General features: G+C 39.5%; 1 protein-coding gene across 14 annotated transcripts in view; it reads right to left on the minus strand.

The window, feature by feature from the left end:
* The window catches only part of LOC102909057 (solute carrier organic anion transporter family member 1A4-like), a 47,719-nt gene that overhangs the window by 14,149 nt on the left and 11,528 nt on the right, over positions 1-22,042 (minus strand). For 11 of the 14 annotated variants that reach the window (XM_076568206.1, XM_076568200.1, XM_076568205.1 and 8 more), the window contains 9 exons: positions 21,561-21,693; positions 16,356-16,462; positions 12,811-12,957; positions 11,954-12,052; positions 9,854-10,075; positions 7,274-7,438; positions 5,948-6,149; positions 5,764-5,796; positions 954-1,119 (listed from right to left, as the gene is read on the minus strand). In XM_076568206.1, the coding sequence (XP_076424321.1) occupies positions 954-1,119; positions 5,764-5,796; positions 5,948-6,149; positions 7,274-7,438; positions 9,854-10,075; positions 11,954-12,052; positions 12,811-12,957; positions 16,356-16,462; positions 21,561-21,693 (1,274 nt within the window). The remainder of the gene's footprint in view (positions 1-953; positions 1,120-5,763; positions 5,797-5,947; positions 6,150-7,273; positions 7,439-9,853; positions 10,076-11,953; positions 12,053-12,810; positions 12,958-16,355; positions 16,463-21,560; positions 21,694-22,042) is intronic. The other 3 variants (XM_076568204.1, XM_076568203.1, XM_076568209.1) reach the window with 2 other exon arrangements.

Raw genomic sequence — 22,042 nt, forward strand, 5'->3', positions numbered from 1 at the left:
AAGTTTAAGACAAGGAAAATGCTTAACTCTTTCCTGCTAAGCCATCATGAGGGGATGGCACAGTCGATAGAGTCCTGCACGAGCATGAGGACCTGAGCTCAGGTCCCAGCACACATGAGAAAGATGCACGTGTGGAGGATGTGCGCACAACACTGGTGCTCTGAAGATGGGAGCAGGGACTCCCTGGGCATCACTGGCCAGGCAGCTAACAGAATTGGCAAATTCGGGCCATGAGATCCTGTCTCAGAAGCACAAAGTGGGTGGGACCTGAGAGTCAACAGCCGAGGTTGTCTTCTGACTTCCTTGTGCACATGCACCTGCATACACACACTTGCATTCACCCATAATAAATGAATAAATAATGGAAAGAAGCTTACTCATATGAAAAGATAAGTTTTCTGCCTGCCTCAACTATACAACTTCTTTGAGGTCAGCCTGGGTTTCATGAGATCCACAAAAAGGGCAGATTTTTTAAAGTTTTAATTTTAACATTTATTTATGTATATGCTTCTCTGTGTGCATTCAAACATGTGCGTGTGGGTGCCTGAGGAAGGCAGAAGAGAGTGTTAGATGGTCTGGAGCTAGAGTTGGGAGATGCTCCATGTTGGTGTTCAGAACCAAACAGTTCTACTGAAAGACTAGCAAGTGCCCTTAATAGCTAAGTTACCTCTCCAACTCATGCTGAGAATTTTAACTCCATTAACTTGATAATAATCTCAACTGCTTTGAAATTACAAAATAATTCTCAGACTCTGTCAAGGTTTTACACAATATCTAGGAAATGCAAGGTCAAATATAATGCATATACAAAATAAAGTGAGTGGTCCACAAAAATATATTAATTTATTTTAAGCATGCACTAATTTTGCTTTATAGCAGATGTAGGCTTAGATCATAGCACATATTAGTGTGGCACAGAAAACATCAGCCCAGATCACTGAAAGGGTGTTTACCATGTTGATTCCTGTTCCAACAGACTTCTCACAGCCTGCAAGGCAGGCTGACATGTATGCTAGGCCATTCTCTCCACACACTGGGTCCCACGTTTTAGTTAAGCAGTTACACCTTGTGTTGCAGTCATCAAGGACCATATTCTCCACGTACAAAGGCTGCTGGATTCTGAAATGATTTTAAACAATGTTAGGGACACTTAAAAGCTACCCAAGCACCACTTTATTTTCTTATCTTCTCTTCATCTCATCATACACACACACACACACACACACACACACACACACACACACACACACACACAGACACATACATATACATATACATATACATACAAAGAGAGACAGAGACAGAGACACAGAAAGAGATGCTGTGGGATGGTCTGTATGTCAATTACTCTGATTGGTCAATAAATAAAACACTGATTGGCCAGTGGCTAGGCAGGAAGTATAGGTGGAACTAACAGAGAGGAGAAAAGAAAGAACAGGAAGGCAGAAGGAGTCACTGCCAGCCACTGCCATGACAAGCAGCATGTGAAGACGCCGGTAAGCCACGAGCCACGTGGCAAGGTATAGATTTATGGAAATGGATTAATTTAAGATATAAGAACAGTTAGCAAGAAGCCTGCCATGGCCATACAGTTTGTAAGCAATATAAGTCTCTGTGTTTACTTGGTTGGGTCTGAGTGGCTAGGGGACTGGCGGGTGACAAAGATTTGTCCTGACTGTGGGCAAGGCAGGAAAACTCTAGCTACAAATGGTGCCCAACGGGGGGGGGGGGGGGGGGGAGGGGGGGGGAGGGCAAGAGTTTCCACCTAAAACCTGAGTAAAAAGATTCTAAAATGGAGCTAAAAACAGTTCCTAATTGTCTCTTTCAACCTAGTGGCAGCCTGTGTGTTTGAGCTACTATGGCAGGTTCCTGGCATGTGCACTCAGCCGGAATGAGGCCTCTGCAAGTGGCATGTTAAGCTGCGTGCTTCGTAGATTTAGCCTTTGGTAGTACAAAACAGAAAAAAAAAAAAGAGGTTTCTGGGCTACACACTGCTTTGATAGAAGCATCGACCCACTATTTCTGAGAGTTGATGGCTCCCAGAGCTGACAGAAAACGTACCACCACCATGTTGGGAAGCTGAAGTGGGCGGAGCCAGCAACCACAGCACCATTTCAGGCTTAGAATGGTGCACTTTAAAGCAATAGGCCCGAGGTAATATAAAAAATAAGCCACGTAAAGATGGCTACCACAAAGAGAATCTGGGTTATGTTCTCTTTGATATTTGTAACTGAAGAAAAACATTTGATTGCAAAAGCTGTTGAGTTATGCCAAAACATATACTTTAAATGTACCTTGACTTCAAAATTTGGATGTAAGGATATGTTGCTTTGGAAAGGAGGCTCTGCTTTTGTTTCTACAGAAAGCCAGAGACTATGGATTTGTTCCAGATTAAGATGAATCAGGTTTGACCAGCCAAGACCCCCTGAAAGGTCTCTGATGACATCATGGCCCAGATGATCCAACATCCAGAATGGTTTGAAGGCAACTGGCTCATACAATACAGCCTCATGGACTACTCCATAATCCTAAAATTTTCTTTGTGCCCCCATAAGATGCAGCGCTCCCCTCCAGCAGGAAGCAGTAAGAGAAGCTACGCCCAAATTTCCAAATTATATGTAATTTTACTATGTTAAGGTTAAAAACCTTCCTTTTTTAAAAAGAAAAAAGAAAAGGGGAAGTGCTGTGAGATGGTCTGTATGCCAAATTACTCTGATTGGTCAATAAATAAAACACTGATTGGCCAGTGGCTAGGCAGGAAGTATAAGCGGGACTAACGGAGAGGAGAAAAGAAAGAACAGGAAGGCAGAAGGAGTCACTGCCAGCCACTGCTATGACAAGCAGCATGTGAAGACACTGGTAAGCCACGAGCCACGTGACAAAGTATAGATTTATGGAAATGGATTAATTTAAGATATAAGAACAGTTAGCAAGAAGCCTGCCACGGCCATACAGTTTTAACCAATATAAGTCTCTGTGTTTACTTGGTTTGGGGACTGGCGGGTGACAAAGATTTGTCCTGACTGTGGGTAAGGCAGGAAAACTCTAGCTACAGAGAAACATTTCAGAAATCATCCAAATATCAATGTGTGTTCTTTGTACTATGCTTTGGGCACACAAGTTATCTGCTCTGGTGGTCACATAACTGCTTTTTCAATTACTTCAGAATCAAACATTGACTACCACATAGAAAAATACTGTGATATTACAGTTAAAAATGAAGATGGTAATCTCTCATTGATCTCCATGATGGGAAATAATGAAAAAGGGCCAGGAACAAAATCTGCATTTACATTGCTAAGATAGATGCTTCATTTAGCCTAGAAAACAGAGTGGTTTGCATAACCAGACATGCTGTTCTGAGATATATTGTGCCAAGGACAAGCTTTAAATGAGTTCTGGGGATCTGAACTCAGGTCCTTGTACCTGAGCAGCAAACACCTTACCACTGAGTCATTTCCCCAGGACTTCTAAAGGATCTTCCATGCATATGTTTTATTTTATTTTAACTGATTGGATGATTCTGTACCTGTGCCTTAAACTAAGTTTTAAATTTCACATGGTAATACAGAGTTGCTATGGGATGTTCTGTATGTCCTGTGGGAGCCCGTTCTAGGTTCCTCGTGGCTTTACCCAGCAGGTCCAAATAAAAGATGATTAAGACCACCACGGGCCTGAGTAAAGGTGTCTGAGATGGTCTGCACTTGGCTGTGCGGTGGGATGATCTGTATGTCAAGTTGCTCTGATTGGTCAATAAATAAAACACTGGCCCATGGCTAAGCAGAAAGTATAGGCAGGACTAACAACAACAACAAAGACAAAAGGAGTCACTGCCAGCCTGCCATGACAAGCAATATGTAAAGATGCCGATAAGCCATAAGCCACGTGGCAAGGTATAGATTTATAAAAATAGCTTAATTTAAGCCATCAGAACAGTTAACAAAAAGCCTGCCATGGCCATACAGTTTGTAAACAATGTAAGTCTCTATGTTTACTTGGTTGGGTCTGAGTGGCTATGGACTTGTGGGTGACAGAGATTTGTCCTAACTGTGGGCAAGGCAGGAAAACTCTCCCAGAGCTGGTGGTAAACGTACCACCGCCATGTTGGAAAACTGAGGTGGGCAGAGCCAACAGCCATAACACCGTTTCAGTCTTACAAATGCTGCAGTTTAAAACAATAGATTCACAATAAGACAGATTCAGATGTAGTAGTTTACATGTATAAAATATATGTAAAAAATACATAGGCTTAAAAGAGACAAAAAGGTGATATATACAGTTATATAAATAAATAGTTTTTAAAAAATAAAGTCTTTAAAGAAACAATAAAATTAATAAAAAAATAAGCCACATAAAGATAAATATTATATAAAAAATCTAGATTATGTTGTCTTTGGGATTTTTAACTACCAAAAAACATTTGATCATAAAAGATGTTGAATTAAACCAATATGTATATTTTAAAGATTCCTTGACTTTAAAATTTAGATGTAAAGATATGTTACTTTAAAAAAGAGACTCTACTTTTGTTCCCACAGAAAGCCATAGGCTATGGATTTGTTCCAGATTAAGATGAATCAGGTTTGACCAGCCAAGACCCCCTGAAAGGTCTCCGATGACACCATGGCCCAGATGATCCAACAGCCAGAGTGGTTTAATGGCAACTGGCTCAGATGATACACCCTCATGGACTATTCCATAATCCTAAATTTTTCTTTGTGTCCCCATAAAATACAGCGCCCCCCTCCAACAAAAAGTAGTAAGAAAAGCTACGCCCAAATTCCCAAATTATATATAATTTTACTTTGTTAAGGTTAAAACCTTCCCCTTTAGAAAGAAAGAAAGAAAGAAAGAAAGAAAGAAAGAAAGAAAGAAAGAAAGAAAAAGAAATGTGCTGTGGGATGTTCTGTATGTCCTGTGGGAGCCCGTTCTCGGGTGCCTCATGGCTTTACCCAACAGGTCCGCATAAAAGATGATTAAGACCATGGGCCTGAGTACAGGTGTCTGAGATGGTCTACACTTGGCTGTGCTGTGGGATGGTCTGTATGTCAAGTTACTCTGATTGGTCAATAAATAAAACACTGATTGGCCCGTGGCTAAGCAGAAAGTATAGGCAGGACTAACCAAAAAAAAAAAAAAAAAAAAAAAAAAAAAAGAAAAAAGAAGAAGAAGACAAAAGTAGTCACTGCCAGGCTGCTATGACAAGCAACATGTAAAGATGCCGATAAGCCACGAGCCATGTGACAAGGTATAGATTTATAAAAATAGATTAATTTAAGCTATAAAAACAGTTAACAAAAAGCCTGCCACGACCATACAGTTTGTAAATAATATAAGTCTCTATGTTTACTTGGTTGGGTCTGAGTGGCTGTGGGACTGGCGGGTGATAGAGATTTGTCCTGACTGTGAACAAGACAAAAAAACTCTAGCTACACAGAGTATGACCAGGCAACACTTAAAATATAAAGTCTAATATTACAGAGTACATGAGATGTAACTTTCCTGGATATATATATATATATATATATATATATATATATATATATATACACATTTTTTGACTTACTGTATACTAAATTCAACTATGCTTAATTCGTGCCCATTTTAGAAACCTATGAAAGTTTGTTGGCCTGTATAGCCACCTTGTAAAGCTATCTGGGATATAAAATAAATAGATAATTTAAGCTACAAAGTTCTAGGCTGTTTTCTTTATTGTACTTTAAATCAGACCACCGATATGTACAGAGTCATAAATTTACTTACCGGTGGTCCTCAGGACTCCATGGCCTATGTGGGCTGGCATTGGATAGGTGGGTGGAAGAAAAATACAAGTTAACCATAGATGACCACCGTTAGTTGTAATAAATGACCTGGTCATACACAACACTTGAAGAAAATGGAATAGAAATTATAAAAATATTATGATCCTCCTCAGGAAATAACATACCGTTCATGTTCGTAAGATGCAGTTAAGCCAGCAACTGGGAAATTGTCACAGGTCCACATATAGTTTAAAAAACATAAAAGGTACTCAGTCAAGGATAGGCAGAATGCTATGTATGCAGCTTTCTTGACAGTAATCTTGAACTTTTTCATAATCAAGCCACCAATTAAATATCCAATGCATATTGGAGGTAAGCTATAAAGACCTATAAATGCAAATTAAATAGTATTTATAAAGACAGAAGAAAAATAATTATGTTTTCAACTTTTTAAATACATTTTACTTAAATTATTTAGCTCTAATATACAATGATCCTAACCCCTACTCACTCGCATATTTCAATTGCCCTGTAATGGCACTGTATAAGGACAACTGGCATTAGTTAATTATTTGAAGCAAGTTATAAACACCTTATAACCACCACACACACACATTAGATATTCATGTACTTCTTTCCACTATATTTATTGTAAATTTGACTCAGTCCCAGGTAATTTTGAAGGTCACTGCTGAATCCATGTTTACCAAATGAAGCAATTCTGTGCATTCTTTATGTGGGCCCAAATTCTTTCTTCTTGATTGTACTTCCTCAGCCAAAAAAATCAAAGTGAAAAAAGAAAAGGGAAGAGAAAATCCTGGCTAGGTTGCATACAACACCAGCCCCAGACTTGGAAGAATTTGTCCATCCTTTATAGCTCCATGTAATTGCATTTAATTTTATAAATCTGAGGGTAGGGGCTAGGATTTGGACTTTCAGAGAACTCTAGATAATGTGGATGCTGCCAGCCTAGGATTGTCAGTTTTCAAGAGTAAATGAACCAAGGAAAAATCCAAAGTTGGGTAGGATCCCTGGGTTTTGTGATCTAACAAGAAAGCAGAGTGTGGCTGCACTGACTCCTCAGATCACCAAGGGATCAAGCAAATGAATTAGGAATAATTAGTAAGGCAAGAATTGAAGCCCAGAAGTAAAATTTGGAAGTAAGATACAGAATCCCAGTGAAATAACTCTGCATTCCTCTGTGAATTAACATATTGCCTATCTGAAAAGTGATTGTTATGAACATCATCAATTATTTCCATAACAATGATGACTTTCATTCTGGTTGGAGAGAGAACAGAGAGGGTATTTCTGGCCTCTTCCTTTCCCTATCCATTCTTGATTTCCCTGGAGACTAGAAAGAAGAAATTTACAAATATGCTAACAGATTTCAATTTCCTTATAATTTCCTAGTCAGTTTATCATACTGTTTAGTAAGTCCTTGGGGATACTGTTTGTCATGTTCCTGTGGAAGGGAGAAGTGGTACTAAAGAAATAATGAGACTACATACCTATGAGAAAGATTATTTCTGCAGCTGATTTTCCATACTGCTGTTCCAGGAATTTAGGCATGAAGGTAAATGAAATGATAAATGCATTGACCTGGAGCACACTTATGAGGCTGAAAAGAATGTAAATTGGATTGCAGAAGAGGCTCTTCATGAAAGGCAAGAAATCTGAAACAAGAGAGTGTTGAGACAATCAAGATAACCTGGCACTTTGTGTCCAGTGTTCTGAAATCTTCTCACAGATTCTGGGTGTAACACAAATGCATTTGATAAATCTTTACCCCTTGGGGCTAATGTCCTATATCATTGTTTAAGTAGCTTCTAGAAGTTAGTGATACAACTGGCTATATAAGAATCAGAACCCAATTGCCATCAAACAAAACTGTAAGGAGTTGGAACCACATCTATGACCACACAATTTCATTTCTTTTTCTCCTTTCCTTCTATTAATATCCTGTATTCACTACAGAGTGACTAGTCTGTTCTCTGGATTCTGCAAAAGACTCTCTTTGATGAAATTTAAGTTCAGACACTGATGCTATCACTCTTTTGTACAAGAACAGACATGCTAAAAACTTAGGAAGGCTGCAGGAATCATGCTGCAGCTCAGTTAACCACAACATTCCCACAGTTCTTCACAACAGAACATTAGAAGCACCTAGTGGTATTTTTAAACATCTCAACACAGAGATCTCACTGTGAGGAATGATGACTCATTTGGTGTATAACAACCACCTTCTGACTAACTTAACCAGAGTGTCTCCCTGTTTAAAAACTGAGAGTTGAGTTTGTAGCCCATTTCTAGTAAATGGATTAGATCTCACAGAAGATAATGAACTTCACACTTACTTGTTACTTTGCTTTCCCTGTCTTCATGTTTTCTTCCTTTATTTTCTAATTTTATACTATCCTTAATAAATTGTCTAATTTTTTGAGAGTAAAGTATCAAGAAGAAATCATTTAGAAGTATAGTTAGAGCAAGTTAATAAAAAGAAGTAATCTCTAGTGGCCACATCCATCTTTAGGAATGAGAGAGTTGCAGTCGAATTCCCAGGAGCTTTTGAACTCACCCATATTTGCTAACATCTCTTTTCTCTTAAACAAATCTCCACAATTCACATTGATTTTATCTATGTCTTATACTATGCTAAGCTCTTTCCTAGTTTTGAAAATCAGGTTGACCTGGCAGACCACACAGCCTCACATAACAATCAGTGTTAGCCCTTTCAAGAGAATCATTAACATGATCATGAGTCTAAGAATGTTCAAGCCTCTGAACTGGCTTCCAGTGTGACTGGCTCCCCAGCTATGGTCAATAACATTTTAGGGAGATGTGTGATTATTCAGTGCGCAATGGTGTGGAGGTTATGAGTGGAGGAAGAAACAGAGATATCATCAATAAAGAACTCCCCACAGTAGTCTGTACCAGAACAGCACAGAAACCCGAAAATATGATTTGCTGTTACACTTATTTTACATGTAAGGAAATAGCCCCTTCCTATCCTCCAAGTATACACTTTAAGAACTCCAGAGCTCACTTGGTGGCGCATGCCTTTAATCCCAGCACTCAGGAGGCAGAAGCAGGTGGATCTCTGTGAGTTCAAGGCCAGCCTGGTCTATAGAGCAAGATCCAGGATAGGCACCAATACTACACAGAGAAACCCTGTCTCAAAAAAGCAAAAAATGAAAGAAAGAAAGAAAGAAAGAAAGAAAGAAAGAAAGAAAGAAAGAAAGAAAGAAAGAAAGAAAGAAAGAAAGAAGAAAGAAGGGAGGGAGGGAGGGAGGGAAGGAAGGAAGGAAGGAAGGAAGGAAGGAAGGAAGGAAGGAAGGAAGGAAGGAAGGAAGAAAGGAAGGAAGAAAGGAAGAAAGAAAGGATCCCAGAGCTCAATCCACATCCCCTTTGCACTAACTCAAATCTCCTGAGAATACTACAGGGGTCACCACACACACAGCAGTAAAATTAGTGCCAAGGTATAAGAACGGGGATTCTTGAACACTCAGCTTCCCACCTTAGTCTCTCACAGAAGTGTTACTACTCTGCATCTCAGGTTAATAACATTCCTGCTTGTTTCACAACAGTCTGTTCCTTAGGGAACAGTTCTCCTGGAAACTATCACACACCTTCAAACACAGAGAATTATGTTACTTCTTATGTTTTCTCTTCCAGCCTTAATTTCGAGATGCTCATTACTAAACTGATATTTTTATTATCAAACTACACTGTTGCCTTAGTGAGGATATTTCTCTCCCATTATCTTTAGCTTGAATTTCTGGTTATTCATGTTTTTTTTTTTTAATTTGAACTAATATTTTGTATAAAATAGGCTTTTCAAAACAGATGAGGAAATTATATTTGGTTATTGAGTGTCCAGATTGACTTGAACTTTTCATAAAGTCTAATCAAAGATAAGCTGCTTACAAATTGCATCAATTGCTCCCAAGTGGTAACTTTGGAAGGAGTTTAACACATCTGAGTAGGGACCATTAGTGACAAACTATCTTAACTCAGCACAGCATGACAAACACTCCACTAACTGCAGACCCATCTAAACCAAATACAGGGTTTAAAGTTTTCCTGTTTGCCTTTAGTGATTCCACGTTTTTCCTCCTTGGTTTTTCTTTGGTGTTTCTCTTCTCTGTCACTTTTAGTCACATCCACATTAACCTTTAGTCTTTTCTTTTGGAGTGTTTTAGGGAAAAAGAAAAAGGGAATGCTGGTCAGGACATTCACTCCTGCACAGATCAAAAAGCCAATCCACCAAGCACCGACCCAGCGTGTGTCAGTGGGAGTTATGGTCAGGTCATCTGTGGAGAAATACAGACATTTTATTAGCTTGCACCATTCTTTCCCGCGTAAACTGCAGAAAATTATTAAGGACCCTAAGCCATCTAAACACAGAATTTATGTATTATTGTAAACTATTCCCTTGTTTGTTCTTGTTTGGGCTGTCTGTATACTGTGGTCCCTGCCTCTGCTTCCTAAATGCTGGGATTGCAGGTATCTGCCACCCTGCTGGGAGAATTCAGACCTTTAGAGAAAGTGTCTGAGGTTGATCAGTTGGGTGAAATTAAAATTAACTAAGAATAATAGGTTCCGAATTGCTACATGGCATAATAGTTAAAGCTTCATTAGAAAAAGGATTTGAGACATATTTAAGGAACTGGGCTTAACCTGATGTAGTCATATCTCAAAACATCACAGTGGGTGAGGAAGGGGACTGGAGAGACAGCTCAGTGGCTAAGAGTTATTGCTGCTCTATGATGCTTAGTTGAGTCAATGATTTAACTGGACTTTCTGAACCTAAAAGATACAGGTGGTTAGGACAGTTAGTAAAGATGATTAGGGACATGATTTATGTTACTCTGCTAATTGCTCCAATAAGAGATACTAAGAAGGCAAATATAGGCAAAAAGTCACCTTCCCCAAATATGAGATTTACAGAGGATAGAACAAGGATGTTTCATGTATTGTAGAGCCATGATTTCTAACTGTGAAAAAACAGGCTGATGATTAAAGAATTATGTCCCTACACCCAATGTTAGGCCTGAATTCCATGGTCATGTAACTTACAGAATTAATCACAGATCCCAGTATGTGAAAAAACAATGTGAAAGGAAATCAAATGACTCTATTGTATATAAAGAAAAATCAATTCTTGGCTGACCACTCATTTAAAGTTTCTCAGGAATATAAATGTGCTTTGCTGAAATTGCAAACAGCTCCCTGCCAGTACAAAAGGGACTGGCTGAATTATACTGAGCTTGCTTAAAACTTTGTTAATAAGTAATAAAAGAGTCATGGCTTTAGGATAAAGATGTTATGGTGGGAAAATTAATACAAAGGAAAATGTTTAACTGCTTGTGGGCTTCTAAGGAAAACATGTAACTTGTGATCTTAATGCCATTTCTTCTTATGTAAAGATTTTAATTACTTCTTGGAAAATACATAACGTGATTGTGAGGTAATCTTTTCTTGAACAGGTATCTTTTTATTAGGAGGGATAAGAGGACTAAGAAAACATAAGAGATAGGAGAAGGTAAGATGTAGCAGAAAAAACATCAGGAAGGAACAGAAGCGAACTGCCAGGGAAGAAGCAAATGGATAACACCAGCAAAGACGCAGAAGGAAAACAGCTTGGAGGAGGAAGAGAAAAACAACAGCATAAATGAACATAACAGAAAAGAACAGAGTAAGAACAGTCAGCAGATAGAAAAATACAATGAGGAATTAAGCTTTGGCCCTCAGAGCCCAAGTGCATCTGTCCAGTAGTTCATCCATTCTGTCTCCTCTCTAGTTTTTCTGGCCTGCTGGAGGATGGGCCCCTTGGCAGCAATATATTTTCCAGCAGTGAATGAGTATTTCTGTCTGTTATGTAAAACCTTTTAACTGGTGCTTATCACATAACAGAAAGATCTGTTTCATTTTCCCTGGTGACTGCCTCATTGAGAAAAACCTGTGTGAGTAAATCTTTGAGACCAAAGGTGTGGCTGAACTGTGCTGGGAGAATGGTGGATTTTTGATCAGAAGGTGACATTTTATCCTTACTTCTGCTCCTCTTAGGTCTGCAATCTGTAAGTGGTGATGGTATGCCTAAACAATAATTAAAGAAGGCAGTGGTATAGCAATCTGGAGCATTCTCCCACACTCTGGAGACTGGGCTGTATAAATACAATGTATTTTACCTGTATTCACAGACCCAGTGTCTACATAAATGGTTGCACAGAAGGATGCCAATAAAAGTCCAATCAAAGGGCCAACAATCTTTCCTGTTTCTAAAATTCCTAGAAGTAAACAAAGATAGGAAGTTACACAACCACACAAAGATTTGCTTGCACAAAAAAAGCCTTTAGATTGAATTGTTTTTAATCTTAGAGTTCTCTTCTATCCTTTGCAGAGCTGGGTACCAATTTCAGTAGGCTAGGCAAGTACTCTATAACTGAGCTACACCCCACTACCTCAGATATTCTTATATATTCAACATATAAAAATTGAGCTTGTTATGTATATTATATGTACATACATATGTTACGTGTACATATGTGTCGCATGTACATACATTTGCTTCTATAAATATTGAGAAAGAATTTCTCATTGTTTCAATATGGAATAACCCCCAGAAGTTCATATATTACAGATTTGTTTCCCAGGGGATACCACTGGAGTCTGAACGAACCCTTCTGATACAGGGCATGGTGATGGGTATTCAGGTCATCTGGAGTAGAACCATAGCCACTTTGGCATTCTGCTTTGCTTCCCAGTCATAAGATGAATGGTTTCACTCCACCCACCCTTCCACCATAATGAGCTGCCTCATGACAGGCCTCCAAAACACACAGCCAGTGACATAGACCAAAACCTCCAAAGCAGCTTGTCTGGAGCTACAGTTTAATTCCCCCATTGAACAATCTTATAACCAATGGTTCCATACCACTCTGTTTACCGTTCTGGAAACCACAATGTGTCCAAATCAATAACTAATTTCTACCCTCTCAGAACTTGCTATTCTAGTAATTATCCCAAGTCTGATTTTCAAACTTACCAATGTATAAAGGGGAATTTTCAGATTTGGCAAAATCTTCTATATAGGAAATACCCAAGGGCATAATTGGTGTTTCACCAATTCCACGGATAAGATTTCCTATCATTACATATATCCACATTAAGGATTTAACTTCTTTTACACACTCTACATTAAAACAAGAGAAAATTGAATGAGCATTTTGACAAGCAATTGTTACTGACATTTAATTCAAAATTTTCTTTAAGTGTTTCTGGGTCACAAGCCCATGATGACCATCACATGACTTACATAACTATGCTGGCTGTGAATCTGTGAATCATCCCTACTGTGTATTTGAAAGAATAATTAGCAATGGAGTGTAAGTGCTGTGGTGGAGCCAGTTACCACTTGGGTGGAAGAGAAGATGCGATAGATAGACACCTCTTCAGTGTGACAATACACTGGTTGTGATAATTTACACCATAGAAATAGGCAAAAAGTAAAAGCTAGGAATTTACCCTCACCTCCAGGGACTCAGTTTTCCATCAACCAGTGAACCCAGTTAGTTAATATGTGTATCACCTCACTCCTCTCTAACTCTGAGGAAGGAAAAAGGAGCATGTACAACACAGAGAAGATTAATGCAAGTTTGAATTCCTGACAGCTTCAATTACTTTGTAGAAACTAAATATTTAACTGAATAGTACAAAATAGTAAACATACACTTTTTCTGCAAATTCTATCTTTTACTATCAACCAGCAGATTGAATAGCAGTTAATCAGAGGAATAATACAAAGTAGGCCAAATGGACTTGAAAGGCAAAAGGAGGCATCTTTGAAGGTTCGTATGCACCTCCCAAGTTTGTCCTAAGCTAAATGAACTTCCACTCCCTATGGAAGCTTGACATTGTGTTACCAGGGAAGTTAAGGACAATGTACCCTGAACTGTGGACTGGACAGAGGTTGCTCATAAATGTCCTCAGCTCGACTGGGTCACAAGGTTTAATTCTTATTTACTCCTGGTTAAAGCAAACCCAGTTTCCATCTCTAGGAATTGAGTTTCTTATCTTCCATCAACATGATGATTTCTGTCTACAGATCACAGGGAGACACTCAAACCTCTTCTAAAGTAGAACTGAACGTATCAGACACTGGGAAGAATCAAATCCTTTGCGGGTGCTCTGCATATGGGGAGATTTTAACTTATCCACCAAAATGCAAGGAGAACAAAGGGTAGCTTTTCAAAGGTCAGTTCAGGAGGTGAGAACAGGCTAGCATTGAGGCCACTGTTTCTGCTTGCTTTGCTTAGAGGGTGTCTGTGGCTCAGAGCTTCAGAGATGGCTGCTCTTTGACTCTCCACTGACTCCCTAAGAATAGTGACAGTCCACGTCTTGGAGATTGCTGTAATTTCTTTGGCATGGATCTTGCATAAGATGGAGATGTTCTGGCCTGAGGTGATTCTGCTGAGACAACTCCAAACTATGAGTTCAGGAAATGTGTTGGGCTGTTAGCATATGTGGCTTTAAAAATACTTTTAAAAATATGTATGCAAATGTGTATACCTTCATGTGCATATGTGCACCTTATGTGTCCAGTTGCCCAAGAGGGCCAGAAAAGGGCACCCAGTTCCCCAGAACTGGAATGACAGGGGGTTGTGAGCAACCTGATGTCAGTGCTGGGAACCAATCAGGCCCTCTGTAAGAATGTTGTGGTGCTCTGAATGGAAATATCCTCCAGAGGTTCCAATATTAAATAGTCTTCAGTTGATGGTGCTATTTGGAGAGGTGGAGGAACACTGTCACTGGAGATGAGCTTCAAGAGCTTGAAGCCTCACTCTACCTCCAGTTTGCTCTTTCTGCCTCATGCTGATAGTTGAGGTGTGAGCTCCTAATTTCCTGCTCCTGCTGCCATCCTCCCCGGCATGATTGATCCTCACTCCTCTAGAACAGCCATTCTCAACCTGTGGGTCACATCTCTTTTGGGGGTCATATGACCCTTTCACAGGGGTCACCTAAGATCATCTGAAAACATATATATACATTATGATACATAACAGTAGCAAAATTACAGCTATGAAGGAGCAACAAAAACAATTTTATGATTGGTGGTCACCACAATATGAGGAACTGTATTAAAGGGTTCCAGCATTAGGAAGATTGAGAATTGTTGCTCTAGAATCATAAGCACAAATATATTCTTTTGTGTATAAGTTCCCGTGGCCACGGTATTGTATTAAAAGAAAAATAATGAATATATGCAATAAGTAATTTTACATATCTGGCTGTGTCTGTGAGTTCATGTACAGAGCTCTACAAGTCCCCATGGCTCTGATCCAATCATTGACTTGATTTGTTCATGGACTCATATTATCTGTTGATAGAGTTATAAGACTGGCAGTGTTGAGAAGTACTGAAAGGTAGGAGGTGGGCCTAATTGGAGCAAGTGGGACATGGGGGTGGCATGTCCAGAGGAGCTATATCTTACCACTTCCTGTATCTCGTTTTCTATTCTTCCTGCCCAAAAGGGAAGTGAAGAACAGCATCACCCAACACTCATGTCACCATGATATTCTGAACCCTCTAAAACACTGAGTAAAAACAAACCTTTCCTCCCTTGAGTTGTTCTTTGGGGTCTTGATCACAGTGATGGGAAAATTGCTAATACAGCATATGAAGGGCAGGAGCCAGGACCGCAGTGCCTGGGCCCCTAGAAAGTCAGGAAAATACCACTATTTGACTGAAATGTAAAGTAATGCCAAAGAGTGAAAAGGAGACAAATAGAGAAATTCCTGGATAATCAAGTAATTCTGAACTGACATAGTTATGTGCCTTTCCATGGTACATCAGGTACACAGAACAGATCTGGGAATGTTTCTTTCTGTCTTTAATTCTTATTTGTATAATCATTGTGATGGTTATTTTTTGTCAACTTGAGACAAATCTAGAGATACCTGAGAAAAAGGGATCTCAATTGTCTATGTGACATTTTCTTCTTGGCCAACTGATGTAAGGTTGAACAGACCGCTTTGGGTGGTACTATCCCTGATTAGCTGGGACTAGACTGTATAAGAGGTAGTTGAGTGAGCCAGAGGAGCTTTGCAACATTCCTCAGTGGTCTCTGCTTTGGTCTGTGCCTCTAGGTTCCTACTTTGGCTTCCCTCATGGTGGACTACAATTTAAAAGCTAGATAACTCTTTCTTTCCTGAGTTAGTTGTAGTCAGTGTTTTATTACAGCAGCAGAAAACCAAACTAGACTAATCACATAGATCTCATCATGAGTCTAAATCCATCCTTCTAAGCCATTTTCCCTTGTGGGACTAAATTCATCAATGTTGCTGGAGTGGATATCTTTGGCTTATTTTTAAAACACCCATTTTAGGAAACAAAGGAGTCTTAATAAGCATAGTCAAACTCAGGAGGCAGAGTATTCTATGTTATTAGACAATTTCCTTTCCTGAAGAGGGAATTAAAGTTTGTCCATTTGTGTTACATGCCTACTAAACCCAGTGTCATACTAAAGCCCTTAATAAAAGCATATTCTGTGGCCCAGTCTTGAGCAGAAAGCAATAAGAAGCATTTGTCAACCTTTTGGGTCATGTGGTGGCGTTAAGGTCTGGGTTCCGTCTCCTGAACACAAGAAGCTGTTTGAGGACAAATTGCTTGCAGGTGAAATTGTTTTTTCGTAATCGTATCTGTGTGGACACACGAAACATTGCTGTGAGGAACTGAGTGCAATGAGAGCATCTATAGATTACTAACTCCAGTTTCCTGAACACATAGCATCCAAAGTCTGTGCAGACACATTTCCACAGCAGTCATTGTCATCATCATAAATCCTATTGCAAGGCCAGCAAGACGACTTAGCAGGTAAAGTACTTGCTGCACAAGCCTAATGACCTGACTTCAGTCGTGGAAATCACATAAGATAGAAGGAGAGGAATGATTCCATAAAGTTGTTTTCTGATCGCTACACTTGAACACACACAAACACATACACACACACACACACACACAAGAACAACAACAACAACAACAACAACAACAAACAAATAAATGATAAATAAATAAGTAGAAACAGAAATTTGTATCTTTAAGCTGGACATGTAGTTCTAGGGCTAAACTCCACAAACAGGTTATGGGGGTCCATGCCTGTCACCTTAGCACTTTGGAGGTGGAGATAGGAGCAACAGAAGCTCAAGGCCACCCTCAGCTACGCAGCTATTTTGAGACCAGAGTGGGCTTTACAATAGCCTATCTCAAATAACAACAAAATAAACAAAAAAAAAACAAAACCCTTCAAAATTTAAAAAACCTGAATGAATAAAAATAAGTAATACATCATCAAAAGAACTCAGTAATCACCCAAAACGTGCCCCTTCTTTACAGTTAGCTCTCATCTCTACATGTAGGTGACATGGCTTTCAGTTCTCTAAAATCAACTTTCTGTGATATCTAAATGACTATTTCCTAGAAATCATTAGTGTGAGACAAAGAACAAAAGAAAGAAAGAAAAAGAGACTCACTAAAGTAGAATTGAGAAGACAAAAGTTTTAGAAAGACAAAACAACACAACAAATCAAGACACCTGCTCTGTATTCTCTGAGCTGTGGTCCTACCCTTTTTTCTGAAAATTCAAACAATCAATCTCCTGTGTGTTCATTAACTCCAGCAGAAGAAAAAGTCCACATGTCATAACAAGAGATGACATTATCGATCACCTGACCATGCAGTGTCATGGGGACAAATGTGCTAATAAACTGTGGTCATTTAACTCGATCAGATCACCAAGGATCAGCTTGTCCTAGAGAGAAATGACAGAGCAACAGTAGAGGAGAATGTGTCAGCTAAGTCCCTCTCCATTGTAGGTATGCTGGATTTCATTTATTTATTTGTTTCTTTCTTTCTTTATTTCTAAGTGTTTTTTTTAGAAGAGAGACAACCAGAGAAAACCATGGGCTGCTGAATTGTGCATGAATAGAGAGGTATACTTCCCAAAATTCTAACTTCTGTGCTGCATACTATAACACAGAAGTAAGAATTACTTCCTCTTAGAACACCTGCCTGATGTCCCTACATAGTTTGCCAGTGAAGTGTGGACAAGAGCCTATGTCTCTCTTCTCATGACCCAATGAGGATAGATCAGCTTCAAAGAATTATCACCCTTTGAAGAAGGTAGGAAAACATAATAATTGTCAAATATTTCTTAACATTAACATGAATAGAATAGAAAGTAAAAAATAATTTTAAAATTCCATCCACATATTTTCAGTTCCCTGCAAAAACACCTCTGCTAAAATATCCTTCACTTTGTTTATTATCCACTTAAAATTTGGTTGTCCACTCAAGGTCCATTTATTCCCTAAATGACAATAAAGTGGCAGAAAAAAGGTATCAAAATAGAAAAGGGGAATGGCCATTTCCTCACAGATAAAGACATTTAGATATGAAGATGTAACTTAATTGGTACATTGGTGCCTGGCAAATACCAATCCTGGGTTTGACCCTGAGCATGAAATAAAACCAAGCATGGTGGCCCAGGCCTATAATCCTAGCACTCAGGAGATGGAGACAAGAGAGAGGATCAGAAGTTCATGATTATCCTTAACTGCAGAGTAAATTCAAGGCCAACCTGAGCTACAGGAGACTTGATTTCAAAAAATAAAGAAACAAACAAACAAAAGTCTTGTGAGATACCAGGTGCCTCTACATGTACAGGTGCTTGTGTACAAGGCTGCCAACCTAGATTGCATTCCAGAACCTATGGAGTAGGCAGAGAGAACCTAATCCTGAGAGTGGTTTCCTGACCTCACACAAAAGGACACACACTCCACCACCACAACATATACAACAAAATAGATAAAAATAAAAAAAACCTGTAAGTTAGAGATTGAAAGTGTGCTCAATTTAAGTTCAATCAAATCTTGAGTTTGGGATGTGGATGTGAGAATGGCCACCGAATCAGAAGGTAAGGGGAATATAACCATCATGCTTCAGGTAGCAACAAGGTATGTTCCAGGTCTCCACTGAAAGCTGCATGATGAGACTCCCAATTCAGGGCCTGGCTGGACACACAAAGCAAAGTCTAAAGTGTGGGTTACAGTGCACATAAGGAATAGCTAGATCCTCAGACTCATCCTCCATCTCTCCAAGTGGAAATGCTCACAGACAGGAGAGGAGCCAAACTGGTACAAAGAGGACACAGAGGACAAAAAGGAAGAACACTAGGTTGTAAAACTCCACACGCTAAAAGATGATGTTCTCATTCCTTTCTGGATGGTAGTCAGTTTCTACCTCTTTAGCAAGTGCAGAGAATTCCTACCTAGGATCACAAGTTACACACATTTCTGAGATAGCTCAAAATCAGCCAGTCCAGTCCTATCACCACCCAGTGCAGCTCAATTACCACCCAGTCTAGCTCAGTTACCATCCAGTCCAGCTCAATCATCAGCCAGCCTAGCTCAGTTACCATCCAGTCCAGCTCAATCACCAGTCAGTCCAGATTAATCACCATCCAGTCCAGCTCAGTCATCAGCCAGTCCAGATAAATCACCAGCCATTCCAGATAATTTGCAAGCCAGTCCAGCTTAATCACCATCCAGTCCAGCTTAATAACCATCCAGTCCAGCTCATTCACCATCCAGTCCAGATAAATCACCATCCAGTCCAGATAAATCACCAGCCATTCCATCTTAATCACCAGCCAGTCCTGTCTCAACCACCTGTTGACTCATCCTACTGAAAAAGTCAAAAGAATCCCATTAACCAACTCTACACTTGTATACAGAATTTCTAGTTAGCTTTCTGTTGTTACTCTTTCTTAGATGTGGACAAATAACCAAGTGCCATCATCTATAGAGGACACCTATTACAGTAAGTCAAAGACAAATAATAGGTACACTTGAAGGGGCCAGAGACATGCAGACTGATGAAGAGAGTCACACAGGAAAAGATATTGGATTCAAATATAACAAGATGTCCCCTCAGAAGAGATATGTGAGGTAGAGAGGAGTCCTTGAAAATAAAAATTCAGAAATATGCTAATACAAGTGACAAGCCCATTGAAGAGCCTGGATGACAAAGTTAAATCTCCCAGGGAGGATCCAAGAGATGAGAAGACATGAAGTTAGAATGATGGCAAGATATGAATGAAATCTAGGGTGCCAGTGCTCAAATAGGAGCTGAAGAAGAAGGGGGAGAAGGAAGAAGGTATCTTCAAGGAGAAGAGGAAAAAAAGTACAAAAACTTTACAGACTGTCCTGACTGAAGGCACCTGATGGAGGTGGCAAAGATCGTAAACCAATCGTCATCAGTGTCAGACAGTGGAGCTAAAAGAGAAACCAGTCACAGGAGTTAGAACTCTAATTCTACTTCCAAAACACACAAACTTTGAGGCAATGTCTCCAAAGGCTGTAGGGAATCTTTTTTCTGTACAGGAAGAAGTGAGGGAGAGTAAGAGGGAAGCAGAGTAGGATGCTCCTCCAGTGAGTATGTAAGAGAAAGAAAGAGGTGAAGCAAGGAAGTTGTGGGGGCTCATTCTTGGAGTACCAACACTTGGAGGGCTGAAACAGGAGGATCACCAAGACTTTGAGGCCAGCCTGAGCTACATAGTGAATTCCAGCCCGGGCTACACAGCAAGACCCTGTCACAAAAAGAACGAAGCAGGCCTGGAGAGATGGCTCAGTGGTTAGGAGCACTTGTTGCTCTTGAAGAGGATCTGGGTTCATTTTCTAGCACCCACATGATAGCAGACAACCATCTCTAACTCCACTTCCTGGGAAAATGACACCCTTTTGATCTCTGTGGGCCCCAGACGCACACATGGTTCACACGTATACATGCAGGGAAAACACTGACACAAGTCAAATTGATGAAAGATCTTAAAAACAAAAGGAAGGATAGAAGAAGGAAATGATGAAGAAGAGTAGGGGGAGGGAGGAGGAAGAGGAAGAGGAGGGGAAAAGCAGACAGATTCATATGGAAGAGAATGATGGGGAATTACAAGGAAATGGCACTGAGCTGGCCTAGAGGTTTGCAGTTCAGAGGCAGGTGGAGAACAGCAGACACCAGCGAGAGGCATGCCCGGAACAACCATGCAGCCCTGACCTGTTCTGAGGGAAGTTCACCCTGCCAGCCTGTGAGGGCTAGAGAGACAGGGAGAGACTCAGAGAGTCAATCTAATGGGGACATGAGCTAAGCATTCAGTCTAGAGAAAGCATCGAGCTCCATAACAATATATATTTTGTGTACCATTGAATATTAAGGTGTTAAAAACTAACAAGACACACACAAGCAAACAGAAGAAAGAACTGAAACTCTCTTCAGAAAGCAGAAAAGAGAGTAAGAGATAGCATAATTTAACTTTTATAATTTTCTGTGTAAGACAATCTGGTAAGCATGAAAATAAAAATCAATATTCACATTGGTCTATCTCTTGCCAATCTGTGATTATATCAAACAGTAGACCCCTTGTAACTGGGGTGTCTAATAACCCTGATGAAAGACTCAGCACAAGCTTTGGCAGATTCAGAGAATCTGTTCAGTGTCTCAACTTCATGAAAGCAATGTCTCAAATTCCCACTTCACAATGGACAGGATGGGACCTTAAAAAACAGACCCAAGGTTACAACATACACAAATCATACCGGCAGAGCAGAGACCATGTCTTCTAAATTCCATATTAGCATTCTGTACCTTGGGGGAGCATTGCTACTTCCACAGAAGAAATTCTGAGCCTCATGTCCTTAGGGAAAATATTGAACCTAAAATTTAATCAAAGACTGAAGTACTCACCGGCCCATCAGGAAATGAGGTAGCGATATTAAGAAACACCCGAGGCCCATAACCGCACATCCAACACCAATCACAATAGGCCTGTGCAATTTTGTTCCAAAATAACTCACAAATATAACCAACAAAAGGTTTCCTAGGAGAGGGGAATGAGAATGTTTGTTTCAGTAAAGTAATAGCAGATCTTAGTCAAGAACCTCTCCAGCATTTGGAGTCTAGAGCAAAATTTTAACAACTACCTTAAGGATATAGGATGGGTGCTTGGGAGCTTTGAGCATTGTTTTTTTTTTATTTATTTATTTATATATATATATATAAATAAATATATATAAATTTTTTATTTATTTATTTATAAAATATATATATTGTTTATTTATTTATTTATATATAGATATAGATATAGATAGATATAGAGATAGAGATAGATATCAATTTAATAAATATATATATCAATTGTGACCCTGAGGGAGGGTTCTGCTCCATTT

Source organism: Peromyscus maniculatus, chromosome 3, assembly GCF_049852395.1.
Source record: "Peromyscus maniculatus bairdii isolate BWxNUB_F1_BW_parent chromosome 3, HU_Pman_BW_mat_3.1, whole genome shotgun sequence".
In the NCBI taxonomy this organism is placed as follows: Eukaryota; Metazoa; Chordata; class Mammalia; order Rodentia; family Cricetidae; genus Peromyscus; species Peromyscus maniculatus.